The sequence below is a fragment of the Triturus cristatus genome, chromosome 5_2, assembly GCF_964204655.1.
Source record: "Triturus cristatus chromosome 5_2, aTriCri1.1, whole genome shotgun sequence".
NCBI classification, from domain to species: domain Eukaryota; kingdom Metazoa; phylum Chordata; class Amphibia; order Caudata; family Salamandridae; genus Triturus; species Triturus cristatus.
Genome location: NC_140588.1, coordinates 1,090,870,866 through 1,090,894,367, shown reverse-complemented (window position 1 = coordinate 1,090,894,367; position 23,502 = coordinate 1,090,870,866). Strand labels below are relative to the sequence as shown.

Genomic DNA, 23,502 nt, shown 5'->3' with positions numbered 1-23,502 from the left:
GTCAAAGTCCTGCGCTTGAATGTGGTAATTCCTGACATGCAGACATTTAATGGCAAAAAAAGGTAATAGTGACCCATTAATGATAGTAAATGAGCAATAGGCCACCGAGTGGCCCCATAATACCAACAAATGAGCAAAGGTTCCAACATGTGACCCATTAATGACAACAGATGAGTGAGAGACCGCCGAGTGACCCCTCAATGCCAACAATTGAGCAAAAGTGCCACCGAGGGACCCATTAATACCAATAAATGAGCAAAAGTTCCAACATGCAACCCATTAATGACAACAATAAAAGCCCCACACTGAGACTCATCTGTTCCAACAAACGACATAGAGGGCCACAATGTGACCCAAAAATAACAACAAATGAGCTAAAGTTCCAACATGTGACCCATTAATAACAACAGATGAGCTAAAGTTCCAACATGTGACCCATTAATGACAACAGATGAGCTAAAGTTCCAACATGTGACCCATTAATAACAACAGATGAGCTAAAGTTCCAACATGTGACCCATTAATGACAACAATAAAAGCCCACACTGGAACTCATCAGTTCCAACAAATGACTGAGAGTGCCACAATGTGACCCATTAATAATGACAAATGAGCTAAAGTTCCAACATGTGACCCATTAATGACAACTTTTTGTCAAGTGGAGCGCTGCTAACAAGCACGCTACATGAGCAAGCGTTGCCCTACCAGATGGATGACCATAAAACCAAGGGAAGGCCGACCATGAGCTCCTTGACTAACAGACCAATGTATATTTTAGCACAAATATCATCATATGAAGCAAGCGGACCACCACCAAGTACGCTACACACCAGTACTACCAGTACATTGGTTAGTAGCTCTCTACCACAAGAATGCACAGCAGACCAATCAAAACATTAGCATGAATCTCGCCATGTCAAACAAATAGCTCATCACCAAATGAGCATGCTGCAGTGCCCTACAGGACAACTGCCACATCTCACCACTCGCACTACAGAATTCCAGCAATGCTGGCAAACGGAGGAAAGCAGGCTGCAAACTACACGGGGATGCAGGACCCTGCCAAATGACATCAGAGCCAGTCACACATGTCACAGAAACAGCTCCCCTGCCGAGTCACACACCCAACATAAAATGGACTAACCTGCAAGAATCCCGCCATTTGGATCCAGATTTCCCGGTGCTCCGCTGCCTCCAGCGTACGGGCCAGAGATGACACCTGTTTCTGCAGCCGGTAGAACTCTTCGACCATTCCTCCTTCGGATAACCTGGGAGGGAGGAGAGACAGGGGCTGAGTGTACACAGGAGTCATGGGTTTCCAATTAGAAGAACTTTGCTACTGCAACTGCAAACAGGACAGTGCTCCGCACCTGGTCTACACGACATCAAGCAAACGTATCCATTGCCACGTACCCATGGCTTATCCCCCAGCATGCCCACTAAGAGCGGAGGTTTGTTGTGTGCGGCTCTGCACTACTTTTATAGAGGATAGTGGTGTTAGTGATTCAACACCCTCTAAGACGTGGGTACTGAACAGCTTGAGAAAAGAAAGTCATTGGTTTGATGTATGGTGTTTGAGAGCAACAGTAGGAAGCCAGGAAGGCCTTATACAAAATGGGACGCGTAATACAGTGGTACTGCATCAACGAGGCCCACAGAAGAAGAGTTCTTGCTTCTTGGCGCTGGACTGTACCAATGCAAGAAAGGTCACTGGTGCAGACCAGGCTCATACAAGCGGCTACTGCCCAGAGAAGCAGTTTGGTAAAATAAAGCCAAAGGGCTTGTCTGCCCAGGCCCAACCCAGAGGTTTAAATATTTGAAGAGGGTCCTGGCCCTTCTTTTCCTATGAGCATAGAGTGCTGCACTCGCCCGCCTTCACTACTGTTGTGAGGGCCTTTGAATGGCTTTTGATGGGGGGGGGGTCAGGGCCATGATGCTGGAAAAACAACACAGGATAAGGAGAGATAGGGGCCTCCTGATCATGCTCAGCCATCCCCCCCCCAACACCTAGGGCAGGTACCCAGTGGTTCGGTGGGCAGAAAGACAGTGCTACTTTCACTTTCACTTGCTTGCCATCATGGCAGCCACCAATAATGGGGTTATAAACAATACAAACATTGCAAGATCTTGTACTGCTCATTAAAGTTCAATAGGACTTAGAAAGCAACTGGATGTGTGCCATGTGCAAAACAAGCATATCAAGAGCCGCATCGATACCAAGAGCGCCAAGGTAGTGATCGACATGGAAAAGCAATTAGCCGGCCACCAATATGGAAGGAAACCAGAGTCCAGAGATGATGTGTTCCTGGTCCTCATGCACCATAATCCTACCGAGCCTGGCAGAAGTACCCTGAGTCCAGAGAGGATGTGTTCCTAGCTCTCATACACTAAAATCTTACCGTAGCCTGGCAGGAGTACCCGGAGTCCAGAGATGATGTGTTCCTAGCTCTCATACACTACAATCCTACTGTAGCCTGGCTGGAGTACCCTGAGTCCAGAGATGATGTGTTCCTAGCTCTCATACACTAAAATCTTACCGTAGCCTGGCAAGAGTACCCTGAGTCCAGAGATGCCGTGTTCCTGGCCCTCATGCACATAATCCTCTGTAGCCTGGTACGAGAACCCTTACACCAGAGATGACATGCTCCTGGTCCTCGTGCACTATAATCCTACTATAGCCTGGCAGGAGTACCCTGAGTCCAGAGATGACGTGTTCCTGGTCCTTGTGCGCTGTAATCCTACCGCAGCCTGGCAGGAGTACCCAGAATCCAGAGATGATGTGTTCCTGGTCCTCGTGCACCATAACCCTACTGTAACCTGGCAGGAGTACCCAGAGTCCAAGAGACGTGTTACTGGTGCTTGTGAACTATAATCCTACTGTAGCCTAGCAGGAGTACCCAGATTTCAGCGACTATGCGTTTCTGGCCCACGTGCGCTACAATCCTACTGAAGCCTTGCAGGAGTACCCTGAGCTCAGAGATAATGTGTTCCTGGTCCTCTTGCATTATATTCGTACCATAGCCTGGCAGGAGTACCCAGAGTCCAGGGTTGTCGTGTTCCTGGTCCTCGTGCGTTACAATCCTACTGTAACCTGGCAGGAGTACCCTGAGTTCAGAGATGATGTGTTCCTACTCCTCGTGCACTATAATCCTACCATAGCCTGGGAGGAGTACACAGAGTTCAGAGATGACGTGCTCCTGGTCCTTGTGCACTGTAATCCTACTGTAGCCTGGCAGGAGTACCCAGAGTTCAGTGACGAAGCGTTTCTGGCCCTCGTCCATTATAATCCTTCTGTAACCTGGCAGGAGTACCCTGAGTTCAGAGATGATGTGTTCCTGGTCCTTGTGCACTACAATCCTACTGCAGCCTGGCAGGAATACCCAGAGTCCAAGATGACAAGTTCCTGGCCGTCGTGCACTATAATCCTACCGTAGCCTGGCAGGAGTACCCAGAGTTCAGCTACGATGCGTTTCTGGCCCTCGTGCGCTACAACCCTACTGTAGCCTGGCAGGAGAACCCTAAGGTCAGAGATTACGTGTTCCTGGTCCTCGTGCGATATAATCCTACCATAGCCTGGCAGGAGTACCCAAAATCCAAGGTTGACGTGTTCCTGGTCCTCGTGCGCTACAATCCTACCATAGCCTGGAAGAAGTACTCAGAGTTCAGAGATGACGTGTTCCTGGTCCTTGTGCGCTGTAATCCTACCGTAGCCTGGTAGGTGTACCCGGAGTCCCCAGATGACCTGTTCCTGGCCTTCGTGCACTATAATCCTACCGTAGCCTGGCAGGAGTACCCTGAGTCCAGAGAGGACGTGTTCCTGGTCCTCGTGCACTATACTCTTACAGTAACCGGGCAGGAGTACCCTGAGACTAGAGATGACGTGTTCCTGGTCCTCGTGCACTACAATCCTACTGAAGCCTGGCAGGAGTACCCTGAGTCCAAAGAGGATGTATTCCTAGCTCTCATACACTAAAATCTTACCGTAGCCTGGCAAGAGTACCCTGAGTCCAGAGATGACGTGTTCCTGGCTCTCGTGCACTATAATCCTTCTGTAGCCTGGTAAGAGAACCCTTACACCAGAGATGACGTGCTCCTGGTCCTCGTGCACTACAATCCTACTGTAGCCTGGCAGGAGTTCCCCGAGTCCAGAGATGACGTGTTCCTGGTCCTTGTGCGCTGTAATCCTACCGCAGCCTGGCAGGAGTACCCAGAGTTCAGCGACAATGAGTTTCTGGCCCTCGTCCACTATAATCCTACTGTAGCCTGGCAGGAGTACCCTGACTCCAGAGATGACGTGTTCCTGGTCCTCGTGCACTACAATCCTACTGCAGCCTGGTAGGAGTACACGGAGTCCAGATTTGACGTGTTCCTGGTCCTTGTGCACTGTAATCCTACCGTGGCCTGGCAGGAGTACCCAGAGTTCAGCGACGATGCATTTCTGGCCCTTGTGCACTGTAATTCTACTGTAACCTGTCAGGAGTACCCTGAGTTCAGAGATGATATGTTCCTGGTCCTCGTGCGTTACAATCCTACTGTAGCCTGGCCGGAGTACCCTGAGTCCAGAGATGAAGTGTTCCTGGTCCTCGTGCACTATAATCCTACCATAGCCTGGGAGGAGTGCCCAGATTTCAGAGATGCCGTGTTTCTGGCCCTCGTGCACTATAATCCTTCCGTAGCCTGGTAACAGAACCCTAACACCAGAGATATCGTGCTCCTGGTCCTCGTGCACCATAATCCTACTGTAGCCTGGCAGGAGTACCCTGAGTCCAGAGACTAACGTGTGCCTGGTCCTCGTGCACTACAATCCTACCGTAGCCTGGCAGGAGTACCCAGAGTCCAAGAGACGTGTTCCTGGTGCTTGTGAACTATGATCCTACTGTAGCCTGGCAGGAGTACCCTGAGTCCAGAGATGACGTGTTCCTGGTCCTCGTGCACTATAATCCTACCGTAGCCTGGGAGGAGAACCCCGAGTTCAGAGATGATGTGTTCCTGGTCCTCGTGCACTACAATCCTACTGCAGCCTGGTAGGAGTACCCTGAGTCCTGATTTGACGTGTTCCTGGTCCTTGTGCACTGTAATCCTACCGTGGCCTGGCAGGAGTACCCAGAGTTCAGCGACGATGAGTTTCTGGTCCTCGTGCGCTACAATCCTACTGTAGCCTGGCAGGAGTACCCTGACTCCAGAGATGATGTGTTCCTGGTTCTCTTGCGTTATATTCGTACCATAGCCTTGCAGGAGTACCCAGAGTCCAGGGTTGACGTGTTCCTGGTCCTCGTGCGCTACAATCCTACCATAGCCTGGCAGGAGTACCCAGAGTTCAGCGACGATGCGTTTCTGGCCCTCATCCACTATAATCCTACTGTAACCTGGCAGGAGTACCCTGAGCTCAGAGATGATGTGTTCCTAGTCCTTGTGCACTATAATGCTACCAAAGCCTGGCAGGAGTACCACGAGTCCAGAGATGACGTGCTCCTGGTCCTTGTGCACTGTATTCCTACTGTAGCCTGGCAGGAGTACCCAGAGTCCAAGATGATGTGTTCCTGGCCCTCGTGCACTACAATCCTACCATAGCCTGGCAGGAGTACCCTGAGTTCAGAGATGGCGTGTTCCTGGCCCTCGTGCACTATAATCCTACTGTAGCCTGGCAGGAGTACCCAGAGTCCAAGATGATGTGTTCCTGGCCCTTGTGCACTACAATCCTACCATAGCCTGGCAGGAGTACCCTGAGTTCAGAGATGACGGTCCTGGTCCTTGTGCACTGTAATCCTACCGTAGAATTGGCAGGAGTACCCAGAGTTCAGCGACGATGCGTTTCTGGCCCTCGTCCACTATAATCCTAATGTAACCTGGCAGGAGTACCCAGAGTTCAGAGATGACACGTTCCTGGCCCTCGTGCACTATAATCCTACCGTAGCCTGGCAGGAGTACCCAGAGTTCAGCGACGATGCGTTTCTGGCCCTCGTGCGCTACAATCCTACTGTAGCCTGGCAGGAGTACCCTGAGCTCAGAGATTACGTGTTCCTGGTCCTCGTGCGATATAATCCTACCGTAGTCTGGCAGGAGTACCCAGAATCCAGGGTTGACGTGTTCCTGGTCCTTGTGCGCTGTATTCCTACCATAGCCTGGAAGGAGTACTCAGAGTTCAGAGATGACGTGTTCCTGGTCCTTGTGCGCTGTAATCCTACTGTAGCCTGGCAGGAGTACCCTGAGTCCAGAGAGGACGTGTTCCTGGTCCTCGTGCACTATAATCCTACTATAGCCTGGCAGGAGTACCCTGAGTCCAGAGAGGACGTGTTCCTGGTCCTCGTGCACTATACTCCGACAGTAACCGGGCAGGAGTACTCAGAGTCCAGAGATGACGTGTTCCTGGTCCTCGTGCACTTTAGTCCTACCGTAGTCTGGCAGGAGTACCCTGAGTCTAGAGATGATGTGTTCCTAGCTCTCATACACTAAAATCTTACCGTAGTCTGGCAGGAGTACCCTGAGTCTAGAGATGCCCTGTTCCTGGCCCTCGTGCACTATACTCCTACAGTAACCGGGCAGGAGTACCCTGAGTCCACAGATGACCTGTTCCTGGCCCTCGTGCACTACAGTCCTACTGTAGCCTGGCAGGAGTACCCTGAGTCCAGGGATGACGTGTTTCTGGCCCTCGTGCACTATACTCCTACAGTAACCGGGCAGGAGTACCCCGAGTCTAGGGATGACCTGTTCCTGGCCCTTGTGCACTATACTCCTACAGTAGCCTGGCAGGAGTACCCTGAGTCCAGAGAGGACGTGTTCCTGGTCCTCGTGCACTTTAGTCATACCGTAGTCTGGCAGGAGTACCCCGAGTCTAGAGATGCCCCGTTCCTGGCCCTCGTGCACTATAGTGTAATCATAACCTGGCACGAGCACCCTAAATCCGACGATGACTCCGCGTGCACTCTTAATGCCGAAGTCTGTCCTCTCGGGGTGACCTTATAAAGAATTCACCGGGAGGACAGAGTGCTGCCGATGGGAGGGGGAGGAAGCGGGGGGGGGGGGGGCGGGGGACCAGCTGGTGACGGGGGTTGGACGTTAAATCTCGACTTATTTTTGGTGAAAAGACATACATTACCAGATACAATTTGAATAAAAAATATGGTTTGGGCGGTGCGTCTGTTTAAGTTCCACAGATGCCATTAATAATAAAATGTCCACTGTTGCTTTTTCATATTAAGTCCTATGTCTGGTATTTTCGCTTTATTGTTTTTCATTTCTATATAAATAGTGGTAAATGTATTTTTTAAAACCTGTATTTGCAAAGAATAATAGAGAAGTTCATTGTTAATTGCATCTAACTTCCTCTGGCCAAGGGCAGCAGACACTACATTTTCCACATTTATAAGAGCACATATTAACAAAATATTTTCAGTAAGTGCTGCGCATAAAACTCTTTTCCAAAGGGCGGGACACATTAGAATTATTAGGAAATGTGTGAAAAGGAAATGAGATAAGATTAAAAGTCAAACAGTAAAAAAAACACAGGAGACAGGGGAAGGCCTCGCCCGGGCAGCGCCATCCGCCCCTCTGTGTGTGTGAGATGTACCTCGGGGTCTGTGTCCCTCACATACCATCCGCCCCTCTGTGTGTATGAGATATACCTCTGGATCTGTGTCCCTCACTTCTGTGTGTGAGAAATATACCTCGGGGTCTGTGTCCCTCACATACCATCCGCCCCTCTGTGTGTGCGAGATATACCTCTGGATCTGTGTCCCTCACATACCATCCGCCCCTCTTTGTGTGTGAGATGTACCTCGAGGTCCGTGTCCCTCACATACCATCTGCCCCTCTGTACGTGTGAGATATACCTCTGGATCTGTGTCCCTCACTTCTGTGTGTGAGAGATATACCTCGGGGTCTGTGTCCCTCACATACCATCCGCCCCTCTGTGTGTGTGAGATATACCTCTGGATCTGTGTCCCTCACTTCTGTGTGTGAGAGATATACCTCGGGGTCCGTGTCCCTCACATACCATCCACAACTCTGTGTGTGTGAGATATACCTCTGGGTCTGTGTCCCTCACATACCATCCGCCCCTCTGTGTGTGTGAGATATACCTCGAGATCTGTGTCTCTCACATACCATCAGCCCCTCTGTATGTGTGAGATATACCTCGGGATCTGTGTCCCTCACATTCCACCCACACCTCTGTGTGTGAGATATACCTCAAGATCTGTGTCCCTCACATACCACCCACACCTTTGTGTGTGAGATATACCTCGAGATGTGTGTCCCTCACATACCATCCGCCCCTCTGTGTGTGTGAGATGTACCTTGGAGTCCGTGTCCATCACATACCATCCGCCCCTCTGCGTGTGTGAGATGTACCTCGAGGTCCGTGTCCCTCACATACCATCTGCCCCTCTGTACGTGTGAGATATACCTTGGGGTCTGTGTCCCTCACATACCACTCGCACCTTTGTGAGTGAGATGTACCTCGGGGTCTGTGTCCCTCACATACCACCCGCACCTCTGTGTGTGAGAGATATACCTCGGGTCCATGTCCCTCACATACCATCCACAACTGTGTGTGTGAGATATACCTCTGGGTCTGTGTCCCTCAGATACCATCCGCCCCTCTGTGTGTGTGAGATATACCTCGGGGTCCGTGTCCCTCACATACCATCCACAACTCTGTGTGTGTGAGATATACCTCTGGGTCTGTGTCCCTCAGATACCATCCGCCCCTCTGTGTGTGTGAGATATACCTCGAGATCTGTGTCCCTCACATACTATCAGCCCCTCTGTTTGTGTGAGATATACCTCAAGATCTGTGTCCCTCACATACCACCCACACCTCTGTGTGTGAGATATACCTTGAGATCTGTGTCCCTCACATACCATCCGTTCCTCTGTGTGTGTGAGATATACCTCGATGTCTCTGCCCCTCAGATACCTTCCGCCCCTCTGTGTGTGTGAGATGTACCTCGAGGTCTGTATCCCTCACATACCATCTGCCCCTCTGTACGTGTGAGATATACCTTGGGGTCTGTGTCCCTCACATACCACCCGCACCTCTGTGTGTGTGAGATGTATCTCGGGGTCTATGTCCCTCACATACCACCCGCACCTCTGTGTGTGTGAGATATACCTCGGGGTCTGTGTCCCTCGCATATCATCCGCCCCTCTGTTTGTGTAAGATGTACCTCGGGGTCCGTGTCCCTCACATACCATCCACAACTCTGTGTGTGTGAGATATACCTCGGGGTCCGTGCCCCTCACATACCATCCGCCCCTCTGTGTGTGTGAGATATACCTCGGGGTCTGTGTCCTTCACATACCATCCACAACTAAGTGCGTGTGAGATATACCTCGGGTCTGTGTCCTTCACACACCATCCACAACTAAGTGCGTGTGAGATATACCTCGAGGTCCGTGTCTCTCACATTCCACCTGCCCCTCTGTGAGTGTGAAATGTATCTCGAGGTCTGTGTCCCTCACATATCACCTGCCCCTCTGTGAGTGTGAGATGTACCTCGGGGTCTGTGTTGCTCACATAACACCCGCCCCTCTGTGAGTGTGAGATGTATCTCGAGGTCTGTGTACTTCACATACCACCCGCCCCTCTGTGCGTGTGACATATATCTCAGGGTTTGTGTCTCTCACATACCACCCGCTCCTGTAGGTTTCAAAATAATCATAGGGCTAGGCCCCTTATGTTACGCTGTTGGAAAAGCGTTCGCCGGAGGGGGGTTCGATGCCCGTCTTGCCCACCCCTTTGACCCACCTCTCCCACGTAGGCCGAACTAGGCGCGCACACCCTGATATATACTACGAACAGAGCGACACCACACGTAGTCTTTGTAGGACGATAGGTCTTTTTTATCGATGATTTTCAAGGGATCTTTATGATCCAAGATGCAAGTAGTACAGCGGTGGCACGAAGTACCACAAATCGGTCATGGGGAATGGGGGTAGCGGGACAGTCTTTCAAGATAGTGTCTCTGCGAAATACCCTGCGGATAGCTCACAATCCTCGAGCTGGAGGGTGTCGATTCTCTGGGCGATCTCTTACCGAGTCGTCCTCAAGGGGAGCGCCGCGAGTCTCTCAGCAGGCACAGGTGGTCGGGGTTCGGGAGCCGCGATTCCGTCAGCAGGGCTCAGATGGTTCAATAGCTGGGGGCCGCGAGTCACTCAGCAGGCCCAGGTGGTTCAGTGCTCGGGAGCCGCGACCTCGTCAGCAGGGCTCAGATGGTTCGATAGCAAGAGGCCGCGAGCCACTCAGCAGGCCCAGGTGACTTCAGCGTTCAGGAGCCGCGACAGCGTCAGCAGGCTCGGATGGTTCCAGGTCTTCTCTGCCTTCGTTTCTCCGGCCCCCCTTGTTATACTCCGCTTGCTCTTTGAGATCCGGGGTCCTCGCAGAGGGGGGACTGAGGTGACGGAGGGGGTTCGGCGGGATTTCCTGCCGCTCACTTCTTTGGTCTTTTCAGGTGGGTCTGGGAGGGACCCCAGACGCTCGGCAGGGGAGGCGCCTGCTCCCCAGGGGCCTGGTGGCCGATCGAGTCTTCCCGGGGAAGGCGACCCGAGGTGTGACTGGGCTGGCGCCTTTGGGTCTGGCTCGAGGGTTCCCGCTCCCTCGGTCGGACATGCGTGGTAGGGTGTCGAGTCTGTCAGGGCTCTGGCCGGCCCTCGGATCTGGGTGGCTGGGGCGGCCGGAGTCGGAGATGTCGTGTCTTGAGGGTGGTTGCAGGTTGGCTGGATGATTGGGAGGGCAACGCCGTGAGGCCGGTCTCACATACGCTATTTAGATTAGCCTTATATAGCTAAATCTAACAGTGGTAAGCATCTGTAGTTACAACCCACTGAGCTAAGGATGATATTTTACAGTATAGATTAGTCTTGGACTGGCCGGCCGCCATTTTAGATTTTGGTTACATATAAGCATGCGGTGAGTTTTAAACTGCAAACGAGGTCGGCCCAGAGAGCTGCGCCGTGACACTTGTTGATCACCTAATAAGTATATGCCCAGTTTCGTTTCTGTATTGAGCAAGGGGCGCTGCCTCGCTAATGAATAGGCCCTTTCTGTGTCTGTAAGCAATGTGCTGTTCACAGCACCTCTCCTACGTGGGGAGGAGTAGGGATGCCGCTGATTGCGTGCCCGTCTCAGGCTGGTGATGTACGCCCCTCTGCCTCCCTAGAATACGCCTCCCAAACCTGTAACTTTCCCTTGTAGGCGTGCTCTAAAGGTTCATGACGTATTTGGTGTATTATACTATGCTGCGCATGATTATTGATTTAGTCCAGTTGCAGGCATCGCATGCAGCTTATTGCTAATAAGCGGCTTGCTTGTATTCTCTACTGGCTGACCGACTCTTCAATAATATAGGTAAGGCCGAGAGGTGGTTTAGTAACCCGGGTGACCCTATTTGGGTCACTTTCTTCACCCCTCTGCGAGTGTGAGATGTACCTCGGGGTCCATGTCCCTCACACACCATCTGTCCCTCTGTGCGTGTGACATATATCTCAGGGTCCGTGTCCCTCACATACCATTCACAACTGTGTGAGTGTGAGATATACCTCGGAGTCTGTGTGCCTTGCATACCATCCGCACCTCTGTGTGTGTGAGATATACCTCGAGATCTGTGTCCCTCACATACCATCCACCCCTCTGTGTGTGTGAGATATACCTCTGGGTCTGTGTCCCTCACATACCATCCACCCCTCTCTGCGTGTGAGATATATCTCCGGGTCTGTGTCACTCACATACCATCCGCCCCTCTGTGTGTGTGAGATATACCTCGAGGTCTGGGTACTTTACATACCACCTGCCCCTCTGAGTGTGAGATATAGCTTGATGTCTGTGCCCCTCAGACACCACCCGCCCTTCTGTGGGTGTGACATATCCCGATGTCTTTCCTTCACATACCACCGCCCCTGTGTGTGGGACATACTTAGATGGGTGTGTCCCTCTCATACCACCCGCCCCTCTGTGTGTGAGATCTACCTTGATGTCTGTGTCCCTCACACACCATCCACCCCTCTGTAGATGTGACATATACCAGATGCCTGTCCCTCACAAACCATTTGCCCCTCTGTATGTGTGTATGTGAGGTATATCGCGATGTCTGTGTCCCTCAAACACCACCCACCCCTCTGTGTGTGTGTGAGGTATACCTCGATGTCTGTGTCCCTCAGACACAACCCGCCCCTTTGTGGGTGTGAGATCTAACTTGAAGTCTGTGTCCCTAAAACACCACCTGCCCCTCTTTGTGTGTGTGAGGTATACCTCGATGTCTGTGCCCCTCAGACACCACCCACCCCTCTGTGGATGTGTGAGGTATACCTCGATGTCTGTGCCCCTCACACAACAACCCCCCCCTCTGTGTGTGTGTGTGTGAGGTATACCTCGATGTCTGTGCCCCTCACACACCACCTGCCCCTCTGTGTGTGTGTGAGGTATACCTCGATGCCTGTGCCTCTCAGACACCACCCACCCCTCTGTGGGTGTGAGATCTAACTTGAAGTCTGTGTCCCATACACACCACCCATCCCTCTGTGTGTGTGTGTGAGATATACCTCGATGTCTGTTCCCCTCACACACCACCCGCCCCTTTATGGGTGTGTGGGGTATACCTTGATGTCTGTGCTCCTCACACAACACAAGCCCCTGTGTGTGTGTGTGTGAGAGGTTACCTCGATGTCTGTGCCCCTCACACACCACCCGCCACTTTTGTGTGTGAGGTATACCTCGATGTCTGTGTCCCTCACATACCACCTGCCCCTTTGTGTGTGTGAGAGGTTTACCTCGATGTCTGTGCCCCTCACACCGACACCACCTGCTCCTTTGTGTGTGTGCGTGTGTGAGGTATACCTCGATGCCTGTGTCCCTCAAACACCACCCGCCCCTTTTGTGTGTGTGAGGTATACCTCGATGTCTGTGTCCCTCACATACCACCTGCCCCTCTGTGTGTGTGAGGTTTACCTCGTTGTCTGTGCCCCTCACACAGACACCACCCGCCCCTGTGTGTGTGTGTGTGAGTTATAACTCGATGTAGGTGTCCCTCACACACCACCCGCCCCTCTGTGTGTGAGGTATACCTTGATGTCTGTGCCCCTCATACAACACCCGCCTGTGTGTGTGTGATATACTTCGATGCCTGTCCCTCACATACCATCCTCTCCTCCGTGAGTGTGACATATACCCGAGGCCTGTCCCTCACATACCGTCAGCTCCTCTCATACTATACAGACTGCCAGAAACCCATGTGTGTCCGAAGTACCTCGATGTCTGTATCCCTCACATACTGTAAATTCGTCTGTGTTCTCCACATACCACCCTAAACTATAGCTGGGCGAGCCAACAAATTAACAGGGAGAGCTGAGCCAGACCTGAGCCAAGGGTCGGCTCTCGCTCTAAGAGCCCGTGTAGGAGCCGAGCCAGGCCAGAGCCAAGGGTCGGCTCTCGCTCTAAGAGCCCGTGTAAGAGCCGGGCCAGGCTCGAGCCAAGGGTCGGCTCTGAGAGCCCGTGTAGGAGCCGAGCCAGGCCCCAGCCAAGGGTCGGCTCCAGCTCAAAGAGCAAGTGTAGGAGCTGAGCCAGGCCCGAGCCAAGGGTCAGCTCTAGCTCTAAGAGCCCGTGTAGGAGCCGAGCCAGGCCCGAGCCAAGGGTCGGCTCTTGCTCTAAGAGCCCGTGTAAGAGCCGAGCCAGGCTCGAGCCAAGGGTCGGCTCTAGCTCTAAGAGCCCGTGTAGGAGCCGAGCCAGGCTCACGCCAAGGGTCGGCTCTAGCTCTAAGAGCCCGTGTAGGAGCCGAGCCAGGCCCGAGCCAAGGGTCGGCTCTAGCTCTAAGAGCCCGTTGGGGCCCTCATCCTTGAAAATATATGACTTGTGAATCATGCAACAAACATCATGTTCGAATATGACAAAGTGCCTCAAAATTCGTAAAAAGCACATTTCTTTAACAGGTGAAACGTGTCACCTTGGTACACCTGACAGTATCTCTACATCGAGAAGTGTTAATTAAAAGTGATTGTTTGTAAACAGGAACCGAGGAACATTTCTGCTATGAAGGAAGTTTGAGGCAAGTCTGTTGTCGTGTGTACCCTATATGTGGCCTACATTATTATTAAACACAGAGCAACATTACAGTTTATGAAACCAAACAAAGGAGGTTTATGTACAGTCCGCTCAGTCAGCACATCTGTGTGCACAACATACCACCAGAAACCCTGTGTGCCTGATATACCTCAATGCATGTGACGCTCAGTCAGCACGTCTGTGTCCAATACATACCATCAAAAACCCTGTGTGCCTGATATACCTCAATGCATGTGCCGCTCAGTCAGCACGTCTGTGTCCAATACATACCACCAGAGACCCTGTGTGCCTGATATACCCCAATGCATGTGCCGCTCAGTCAGAAGGTCAGTGTGCACAACATACCGCCAGAAACCCTGTGTGCCTGATATACCTAAATGCATGTGCTGCTCAGTCAGCACATCTGTGTGCAATACATACCACCAGAAACCCTGTGTGCCTGATATACCTCAATGCATGTGCAATACATACCATCAGAAACCTTGTGTGCCTGATATACCTCAATGCCTGTGCCACTCAGTCAGCACGTCTGTGTGCTCCACATACCAACAGAAACCCTGTTTGCATGATATACCTCAATGTATGTGCCACTCAGTCACCACGTCTGTGTGCAATACATACCATCAGAAACCCTGTGTGCCTGATATACCTCAATGCATGTGCTGCTCAGTCTGCACGTCCGTGTGCAATACATACCATCAGAAACCCTGTGTGCATGATATACCTTAATGCATGTGAAGCTCAGTTAGCATGTCTGTGTGCAATACATACCATCAGAAACCCTGTGTGCATGATATACCTTAATGCATGTGAAGCTCAGTCAGCACGTCTGTGTGCAATACATACCATCAGAAACCATGTGTGCATGATATACCTTAATGCATGTGCCGCTCAGTCAGCACATCTGTGTGCACAACATACCTCCAGAAACCCTGTGTGCCTGATATACCTCAATGCCTGTGCCACTCAGTCAGCACATCTGTGTGCACAACATACCTCCAGAAACCCTGTGTGCCTGATATACCTCAATGCCTGTGCCACTCAGTCAGCACATCTGTATGCACAACATACCAGCAGAAACCCTGTGTGCCTGATATACCTTAGTCTGTGCCGCTCAGTCAGCACGTCTGTGTGCACAACCTACCACCAGAAACCCTGTGTGCATGATATACCTCAATGCATGTGCCGCTCAGTCAGCACGTCTGTGTGCACAACATACCACCAGAAACCATGTGTGCCTTATATACCTCAATGCCTGTGCCACTCAGTCAGCACGTCTGTGTGCAATACATACCATCAGAAACCCTGTGTGCCTGACATACCTCAATGCATGTGACGCTCAGTCAGCACGTCTGTGTGCACAACATACCACCAGAAACCCTGTGTGCCTGATATACCTCAATGCATGTGCTGCTCAGTCAGCACATCTGTGTGCAATACATACCACCAGAAACCCTGTGTGCCTGATATACCTCAATGCATGTGCAATACATGCCATCAGAAACCCTGTGTGCCTGATATACCTCAATGCATGTGCCACTCAGTCAGCACATCTGTGTGCAATACATACCATCAGAAATCCATGTGTGCCTGATATGCAAGTGCAATACATACCATCAGAAACCCTGTGTGCCTGATATACCTCAATGCCTGTGCCACTCAGTCAGCACGTCTGTGTGCTCCACATACCATCAGAAACCCTGTTTGCATGATATACCTCAATGCATGTGCCGCTCAGTCACCACGTCTGTGTGCAATACATACCATCAGAAACCCTGTGTGCCTGATATACCTCAATGCATGTGCTGCTCAGTCTGCACGTCCGTGTGCAGTACATACCATCAGAAACGCTGTGTGCATGATATACCTTAATGCATGTGAAGCTCAGTTAGCACGTCTGTGTGCAATACATACCATCAGAAACCCTGTGTGCATGATATACCTTAATGCATGTGCAGCTCAGTCAGCACGTCTGTGTGCAATACATACCATCAGAAACCATGTGTGCATGATATACCTTAATGCATGTGCCGCTCAGTCAGCACGTCTGTGTGCACAACATACCTCCAGAAACCCTGTGTGCCTGATATACCTCAATGCCTGTGCCGCTCAGTCAGCACATCTGTGTGCACAACATACCACCAGAAACCCTGTGTGCCTGATATACCTTAGTCTGTGCCGCTCAGTCAGCACGTCTGTGTGCACAACCTACCACCAGAAACCCTGTGTGCTTGATATACCTTGGTCTGTGCCGCTCAGTCAGCACATCTGTGTGCTCCACATACCACCAGAAACCCTGTGTGCATGATATACCTCAATGCATGTGCCGCTCAGTCAGCACGTCTGTGTGCACAACATACCATCAGAAACCATGTGTGCCTTATATACCTCAATGCCTGTGCCACTCAGTCAGCACGTCTGTGTGCAATACATACCATCAGAAACCCTGTGTGCCTGATATACCTCAATGCATGTGATGCTCAGTCAGCACGTCTGTGTGCACAACATACCACCAGAAACCCTGTTTGCATGATATACCTCAATGTATGTGCCACTCAGTCACCACGTCTGTGTGCAATACATACCATCAGAAACCCTGTGTGCCTGATATACCTCAATGCATGTGCTGCTCAGTCTGCACGTCCGTGTGCAATACATACCATCAGAATCCCCGTGTGCATGATATACCTTAATGCATGTGAAGCTCAGTTAGCACGTCTGTGTGCAATACATACCATCAGAAACCCTGTGTGCCTGATATACCTCAATGCATGTGACGCTCAGTCAGCACGTCTGTGTGCACAACATACCACCAGAAACCCTGTGTGCCTGATATACCTCAATGCATGTGACGCTCAGTCAGCACGTCTGTGTGCACAACATACCACCAGAAACCCTGTGTGCCTGATATACCTCAATGCCTGTGCTGCTCAGTCAGCACCTCTGTGTGCACAACATACCAGCAGAAACCCTGTGTGCCTGATATACCTCAATGCATGTGCTGCTCAGTCAGCACCTCTGTGTGCAATATATACCATCAGAAACCCACGTGTGCCTGATATACCTTGATGCCTGTGCCACTAAGACACCATCAGCATGTCTGTTTGCATAACATACCACCAGAAACCCATCTGTGCCTGGTATAGCCCAATTATGTACCCCGCACATACTATCAGCCTGGGGTGTCCTCTTCATGTACCACCAGTCCCTGTGTGTGCCTCTGACGGACAATCACTGGTGTCTCCTTCATATAACACCAGTTCCCGCGTGTGCCTTTCGTGAACAGCGAGTAGTATCTTTATCAAGTACCTCCAATCCCACTGTGTGCCTCTCACCTAAGGGCAGTGATGTCTTCTTCATGCACCCCTACTCTTCATATGACATGAGTCCCAGTGTGTGCCTCTCATGTACAGTGTGTGGTGTCCTCTTCATATGACATGAGTTCCTGCGTGTGCCTCTCACGTACAGTCTGTGGTGTCCTCTTCATATGACATGAGTTCTCGTGTGTGCCTCTCACGTACAGTCTGTGGTGTCCTCATCATATGACAAGAGTCCCCACGTGTGCCTCATGTACAGTGTGTGTTGTCCTCTTCATATGACACGAGTCCCCAGGTGTGCCTTTCGTGTACAGTGTGTGTTGTCCTCTTCATATGACATGAGTCCTAGCGTGTGCCTCTCAAGTACAGCGTGTGGTGTCCTCTTCATATGACATGAGTCCCAGTTGCTCCCTCAGACATTATCAGAACCAGTGTATGTCCGCCATACTCCATGAGCCAATGGGCTGTTCCCTCATAGTGGCCTCGGTCTCTTTTTTGCCCACAGATAATTCTTACTGCCCTTTTCCTGTCTCTGGCATTCATTTCCTGACCCTTGGTTACTTCTCTCAGTTTCCTTTTAAAGTACCTTTTTGACCTTTTGCTGCTCCTGGTCTGCCCCACCCCCAGTCACTTCTTCTCCCCAGAGCCGTCTTACCTGATGCCTCTGGAAATGTGCTCCAGTTTCCCTGGAAAGCAGAGTAGTTCTGGGTACCGCTTTTGCACCTCCTGTAACCAAAAAAAGGGGGAGATAGAGAAGTAAATGTCTGCGCTTCTTGCAGCTCCACAGAGAAACAGAGAATGGAGCTGTCACAGCAAGAGCAGACCACACGCAACATGACTGGTGAGACGCGCATGCTGGCGCACCGAGCCCAAACCACTCACAGTTTGTAAAACTTGTACTCTACTGAGTAATCTTCTAAAGTGGTTAACACCAGCATGCAATGCTTTAAAAAAGCAATAAATAAAAACAATATAAAGCTGAGTTATTAACATAAATAAAGGTAAACCGCAAATCTGTTGATCTATTTCATTGTCGCATGAACTATCATTACACTTTTTTTTACACTTAGAGCGCTATGCAGGATGAACACTGTATTATTTTAGTCAGGAATTTTATTAACAACACATTCTATGCATGTCAGTGATTGTTTTCTTTTTAACACTGTTTGGCCTGATGAAGGCCAAACATTTTTCTAGCCGAAACATGGACAACAATTTTGTTGTAAGTCTTGCAGCGAAGTTATGGGGATTGAAGAATACATAGCCCATCTGGTATTTATTCACTATTGGTGATTATGCTTAGTAATGTTTATAACGGGCAAATAGTTTACTGCCATGCCTATTATGGAAATTGCTAATGAATACATGTTTTTACTTTTCAAAAAATCCCTGCCCTGTTTGTGCACAGTTTTTCAGATAGCATCTATTAGACGTTCCCATGATGTGAATAATTCTGCCATCCAGTGATGGAGTCAGCCTTTCAACTTGACCCTTTAGAGAAAAACGAAGATGTTGAACTTAATGACACAATGCCGCTTTCCTCCAAGTAATTTCCAGAGTGTGGAAATATATATTAATATTACTAATCACGTTTGCAATCTTTCAATCTCGCGGTTGAGTTTCACAATAGGTATGAGCTGCCAAACCACTGCTATTGTTAAGTGACCTTTTTGTTTGACAGCGTGAATCTCATTATAGGATCACCCGGGGTGCCCCCTCTTTACCATCATCGTCTTCCTAATAAGCATTTGGGTGTGCAATGCTTAGTGCCGTGTGACGCATTACACGCGCTTGAGGCGCCTGCATCATTTGTTTGTTCGAATGCGATACTCTTGTAACTTCCAGCCATTTGTCATCTAGTGTGTAGCTGGTTTGAACTCAATATCCCTGAGAACGTCAGCCCACTTGGTCAATTTCTTTTCTAAGTGAAGTGACTGGAATAAAAGCTATTTTGAGAGTTCTCTCTGTAATCAGAGAGCTGTGCAGTGGCATAGAGCGTAGTGGCTTTAATCCAGTTTATATACTATGCTGATGGTGGCTACCGCCTTGTGAGGTTAATCTCTTATGGCCACCCAACAAGGCTCTATTGTCCTCTGTACCCCTAGTGCGCTTTGTGCATTCAGACGAGGAAGGAGCACTCCTCGTACTGACTGACACTTGTAGTGTCTTGCAAGTTAGAAATGATGAAACTCTTGCAGTTCCTGATGGACTCTGCAGAACTGTGACATAAGTCTTAGAGCGCAATGCAATAAAGGCAGGTTTAGAATGTTGATTTGCAGTCACACGCAGACAAATAAAGACGTGTTATACTAAGCTCCATGTGTGGCGTAGTCCTTTGCAGGTACCCAGGCTGGGGAGGAGGCACAACAGTGCACCCAGGGTATGGCTGGGTATTCTTGCCGCCTGGACTGTTCTGACATCTCATCGTCCCTCGGAGCAGTGTTCCTCGTGTCGCTTGGAGCATGGAAAATAAAGGACAGAGGAAAGCTACAGATACCAGAGACCAACTTGGGCGCCTTCACTTGTCAAACGAAAGCCACGAGTTCCTGCAAAGGAGGTGGCCGAAGCTTATAAGAGCCCTTTCCATGATTGAGGTCTGTCCGCAGGATGTTATCCGAGGTGCTCAATCCAAGAAGCAGACGTGTCCTTTACTGTTTGAAACATATATAAAGTACCCATCACGAGAGGCAGATGTGTCTCGACGCATGTGTTCCCTTGTTTTCCATTGTGTTCTTTGGTGGACCCCCTTGTCTCCAGCTAATGAGACTCACTGTCGCAGAGGACCGCCTGGTCTCCAGCCAATGAGACTCACTGTTGCAGATGACTGCCTGGTCTCCAGCCAATGGGACTCACTGTCGCAGAGGACCGCCTGGTCTCCAGCCAATGGGACTCACTGTCGCAGAGGACCGCCTGGTCTCCAGCCAATGAGACTCCTTGTTGCGGAGAACTGCCTGGTCTGCAGCGAATTAGACTCACTGTCATGGAGGAACGCCTGGTCTACAGCCGCTGAGACTCACTGTTGCAGATGACTGCCTGGTCTCCAGCCAATGGGACTTACTGTCGCAGAGGACCGCCTGGTCTCCAGCCAATGAGACTCCCTGTTGCGGAGAACTGCCTGGTCTGCAGCGAATGAGACTCACTGTCACGGAGGACCGCCTGGTCTACAGCCAATGAGACTCACTGTTGCAGATGACTGCCTGGTATCCAGCCAATGGGACTCACTGTCGCGGAGGACCGCTTGGTCTCCAGGTCAACCGAAGAACGAGAGGCCATGGTGGGAATAATTGGGCAAAAACCCAGTGTCAATTCATCATCATTGCATACCCCTTAAATGCCCACTGTTAGTGTTTGAGGCACAGGTTGGCATTTTCTGGTTCGGTCAATGATGTCCCTCCATCATAGAAACAGGATTTATTTACTTACTTTGCTACTAACCACGTCACTTGTGGCTTCGGAGCACTGTTCAGGGAACAAATGGGTAAGAGAGAGGCACCGTTTATGGAAATGAATCCCACCCAGACCCATGAAGTCCAGAGCCCCGCTGTCAAGGAGAGTCCAGTCGTAGCCCCACACTGATGTCAAAGCCCGGGACATGAAGTCCAGAGCCCCGCTGTCAAGGAGAGTCCAGTCGTAGCCCCACACTGATGTCAAAGCCCGGGACATGAAGTCCAGAGCCCCGCTGTCAAGGAGAGTCCAGTCGTAGCCCCACACTGATGTCAAAGCCCGGGACATGAAGTCCAGAGCCCGGCTGTCAAGGAGAGTCCAGTCGTAGCCCCACACTGATGTCAAAGTCCAGGACATGAGGTCGAGTCCCGCTGTCAAGGAGAGTTCAGTAGTAGCCCCACACTGATGTCAAAGCCCGGGACATGAACTCCAGAGCCCGCTGTCAAGGAGAGTCCAATCGTAGCCCCACACTGATGTCAAAGCCCGGGACATGAAGTCCAGAGCCCCGCTGTCAAGGAGAGTCCAATCGTAGCCCCACACTGATGTCAAAGCCCGGGACATGAAGTCCAGAGCCCCGCTGACAAGGAGAGTCCAGTCGTAGACCCACACTGATGTCAAAGCCCGGGACATGAAGTCCAGAGCCCCGCTGTCAAGGAGAGTCCAGTCGTAGCCCCACACTGATGTCAAAGCCCGGGACATGAAGTCCAGAGCCCCGCTGTCAAGGAGAGTCCAATCGTAGCCCCACACTGATGTCTAAGCCCGGGACATGAAGTCCAGAGCCCCGCTGACAAGGAGAGTCCAATCGTAGCCCCACACTGATGTCTAAGCCCGGGACATGAAGTCCAGAGCCCCGCTGTCAAGGAGAGTCCAGTCGTAGCCCCACACTGATGTCAAAGCCCGGGACATGAAGTCCAGAGCCCCGCTGTCAAGGAGAGTCCAGTCGTAGCCCCACACTGATGTCAAAGCCCGGGAAATGAAGTCCAGAGCCCCGCTGTCAAGGAGAGTCCAATCGTAGCCCCACACTGATGTCAAAGCCCGGGACATGAAGTCCAGAGCCCCGCTGACAAGGAGAGTCCAATCGTAGCCCCACACTGATGTCTAAGCCCGGGACATGAAGTCCAGAGCCCCGCTGTAAAGGAGAGTCCAGTCGTAGCCCCACACTGATGTCAAAGCCCGGGAAATGAAGTCCAGAGCCCCGCTGTCAAGGAGAGTCCAATCGTAGCCCCACACTGATGTCAAAGCCCGGGACATGAAGTCCAGAGCCCCGCTGACAAGGAGAGTCCAATCGTAGCCCCACACTGATGTCTAAGCCCGGGACATGAGGTCGAGCGCCCCGCTGTCAAGGAGAGTCCAGTCTAGCCCCACACTGATGTCAAAGCCCGGGACATGAAGTCCAGAGCCCTGCTGTCAAGGAGAGTCCAGTCGTAGACCCACACTGATGTCAAAGCCCGGGACATGAAGTCCAGAGCCCAGCTGACAAGGAGAGTCCAGTCGTAGACCCACACTGATGTCAAAGCCCGGGACATGAAGTCCAGAGCCCCGCTGTCAAGGAGAGTCCAGTCGTAGCCCCACACTGATGTCAAAGCCCGGGACATGAAGTCCAGAGCCCCGCTGTCAAGGAGAGTCCAATCGTAGCCCCACACTGATGTCAAAGCCCGGGACATGAAGTCCAGAGCCCCGCTGACAAGGAGAGTCCAGTCGTAGACCCACACTGATGTCAAAGCCCGGGACATGAACTCCAGAGCCCCGTTGTCAAGGAGAGCCCAGTCGTAGCCCCACACTGATGTCAAAGCCCGGGACATGAACTCCAGAGCCCCGCTGTCAAGGAGAGCCCAGTCGTAGCCCCACACTGATGTCAAAGCCCGGGACATGAACTCCAGAGCCCCGCTGTCAAGGAGAGTCCAATCATAGCCCCACACTGATGTCAAAGCCCGGGACATGGATTCCAGAGCCCCGCTGTCAAGGAGAGTCCAGTCATAGCCCCACACTAATGTCAGTTCCCAGGACATGAAGTCCAGAGCCCCGCTGTCAAGGAGAGTCCAGTCGTAGCCCCACACTGATGTCAAAGCCCAAGACATGAGGTCGAGAATCCCGCTGTCAAGGAGAGTCCAGTAGTAGCCCCACACTGATGTCACAGCCCCGACATGAAGTCCAGAGCCCCGCTGTCATGGAGAGTCCAGTCGTAGCCCCACACTGATGTCAAAGCCCGGGACATGAAGTCCAGAGCCCTGCTGTCAAGGAGAGTCCAGTCGTAGCCCCACACTGATCTCAAAGCCCAGGACATGAAGTCCAGAGCCCCGCTGTCAAGGAGAGTCCAGTCATAGCCCCACACTGATCTCAAAGCCCAGGACATGAAGTCCAGAGCCCCGCTGTCAAGGAGAGTCCAGTCGTAGCCCCACACTGATCTCAAAGCCCAGGACATGAAGTCCAGAGCCCCGCTGTCAAGGAGAGTCCAGTCGTAGCCCCACACTGATCTCAAAGCCCAGGACATGAATTCCAGAGCCCCGCTGTCAAGGAGACTCCAGTCGTAGCCCCACACTGATCTCAAAGCCCAGGACATGAATTCCAGAGCCCCGCTGTCAAGGAGACTCCAGTCCAGCCCCACACTGATCTCAAAGCCCGGGACATGACGTCCGGATCCCGCTGTAAAGGATAGTGTGATCTTGGATATCTGGCCAGTAAGACTAG

The 23,502-nt window shown here is 51.4% G+C and overlaps 1 protein-coding gene across 2 annotated transcripts in view; it reads right to left on the bottom strand.

The window, feature by feature from the left end:
• The window catches only part of LOC146829731 (uncharacterized), a 170,483-nt gene that overhangs the window by 10,659 nt on the left and 136,322 nt on the right, over positions 1-23,502 (bottom strand). For both annotated transcript variants that reach the window (XM_085608453.1, XM_085608454.1), the window contains exons 9-10: positions 18,026-18,096; positions 1,145-1,268 (exon numbers count right to left, since the gene is read on the bottom strand). In XM_085608453.1, the coding sequence (XP_085464579.1) occupies positions 1,145-1,268; positions 18,026-18,096 (195 nt within the window). The remainder of the gene's footprint in view (positions 1-1,144; positions 1,269-18,025; positions 18,097-23,502) is intronic.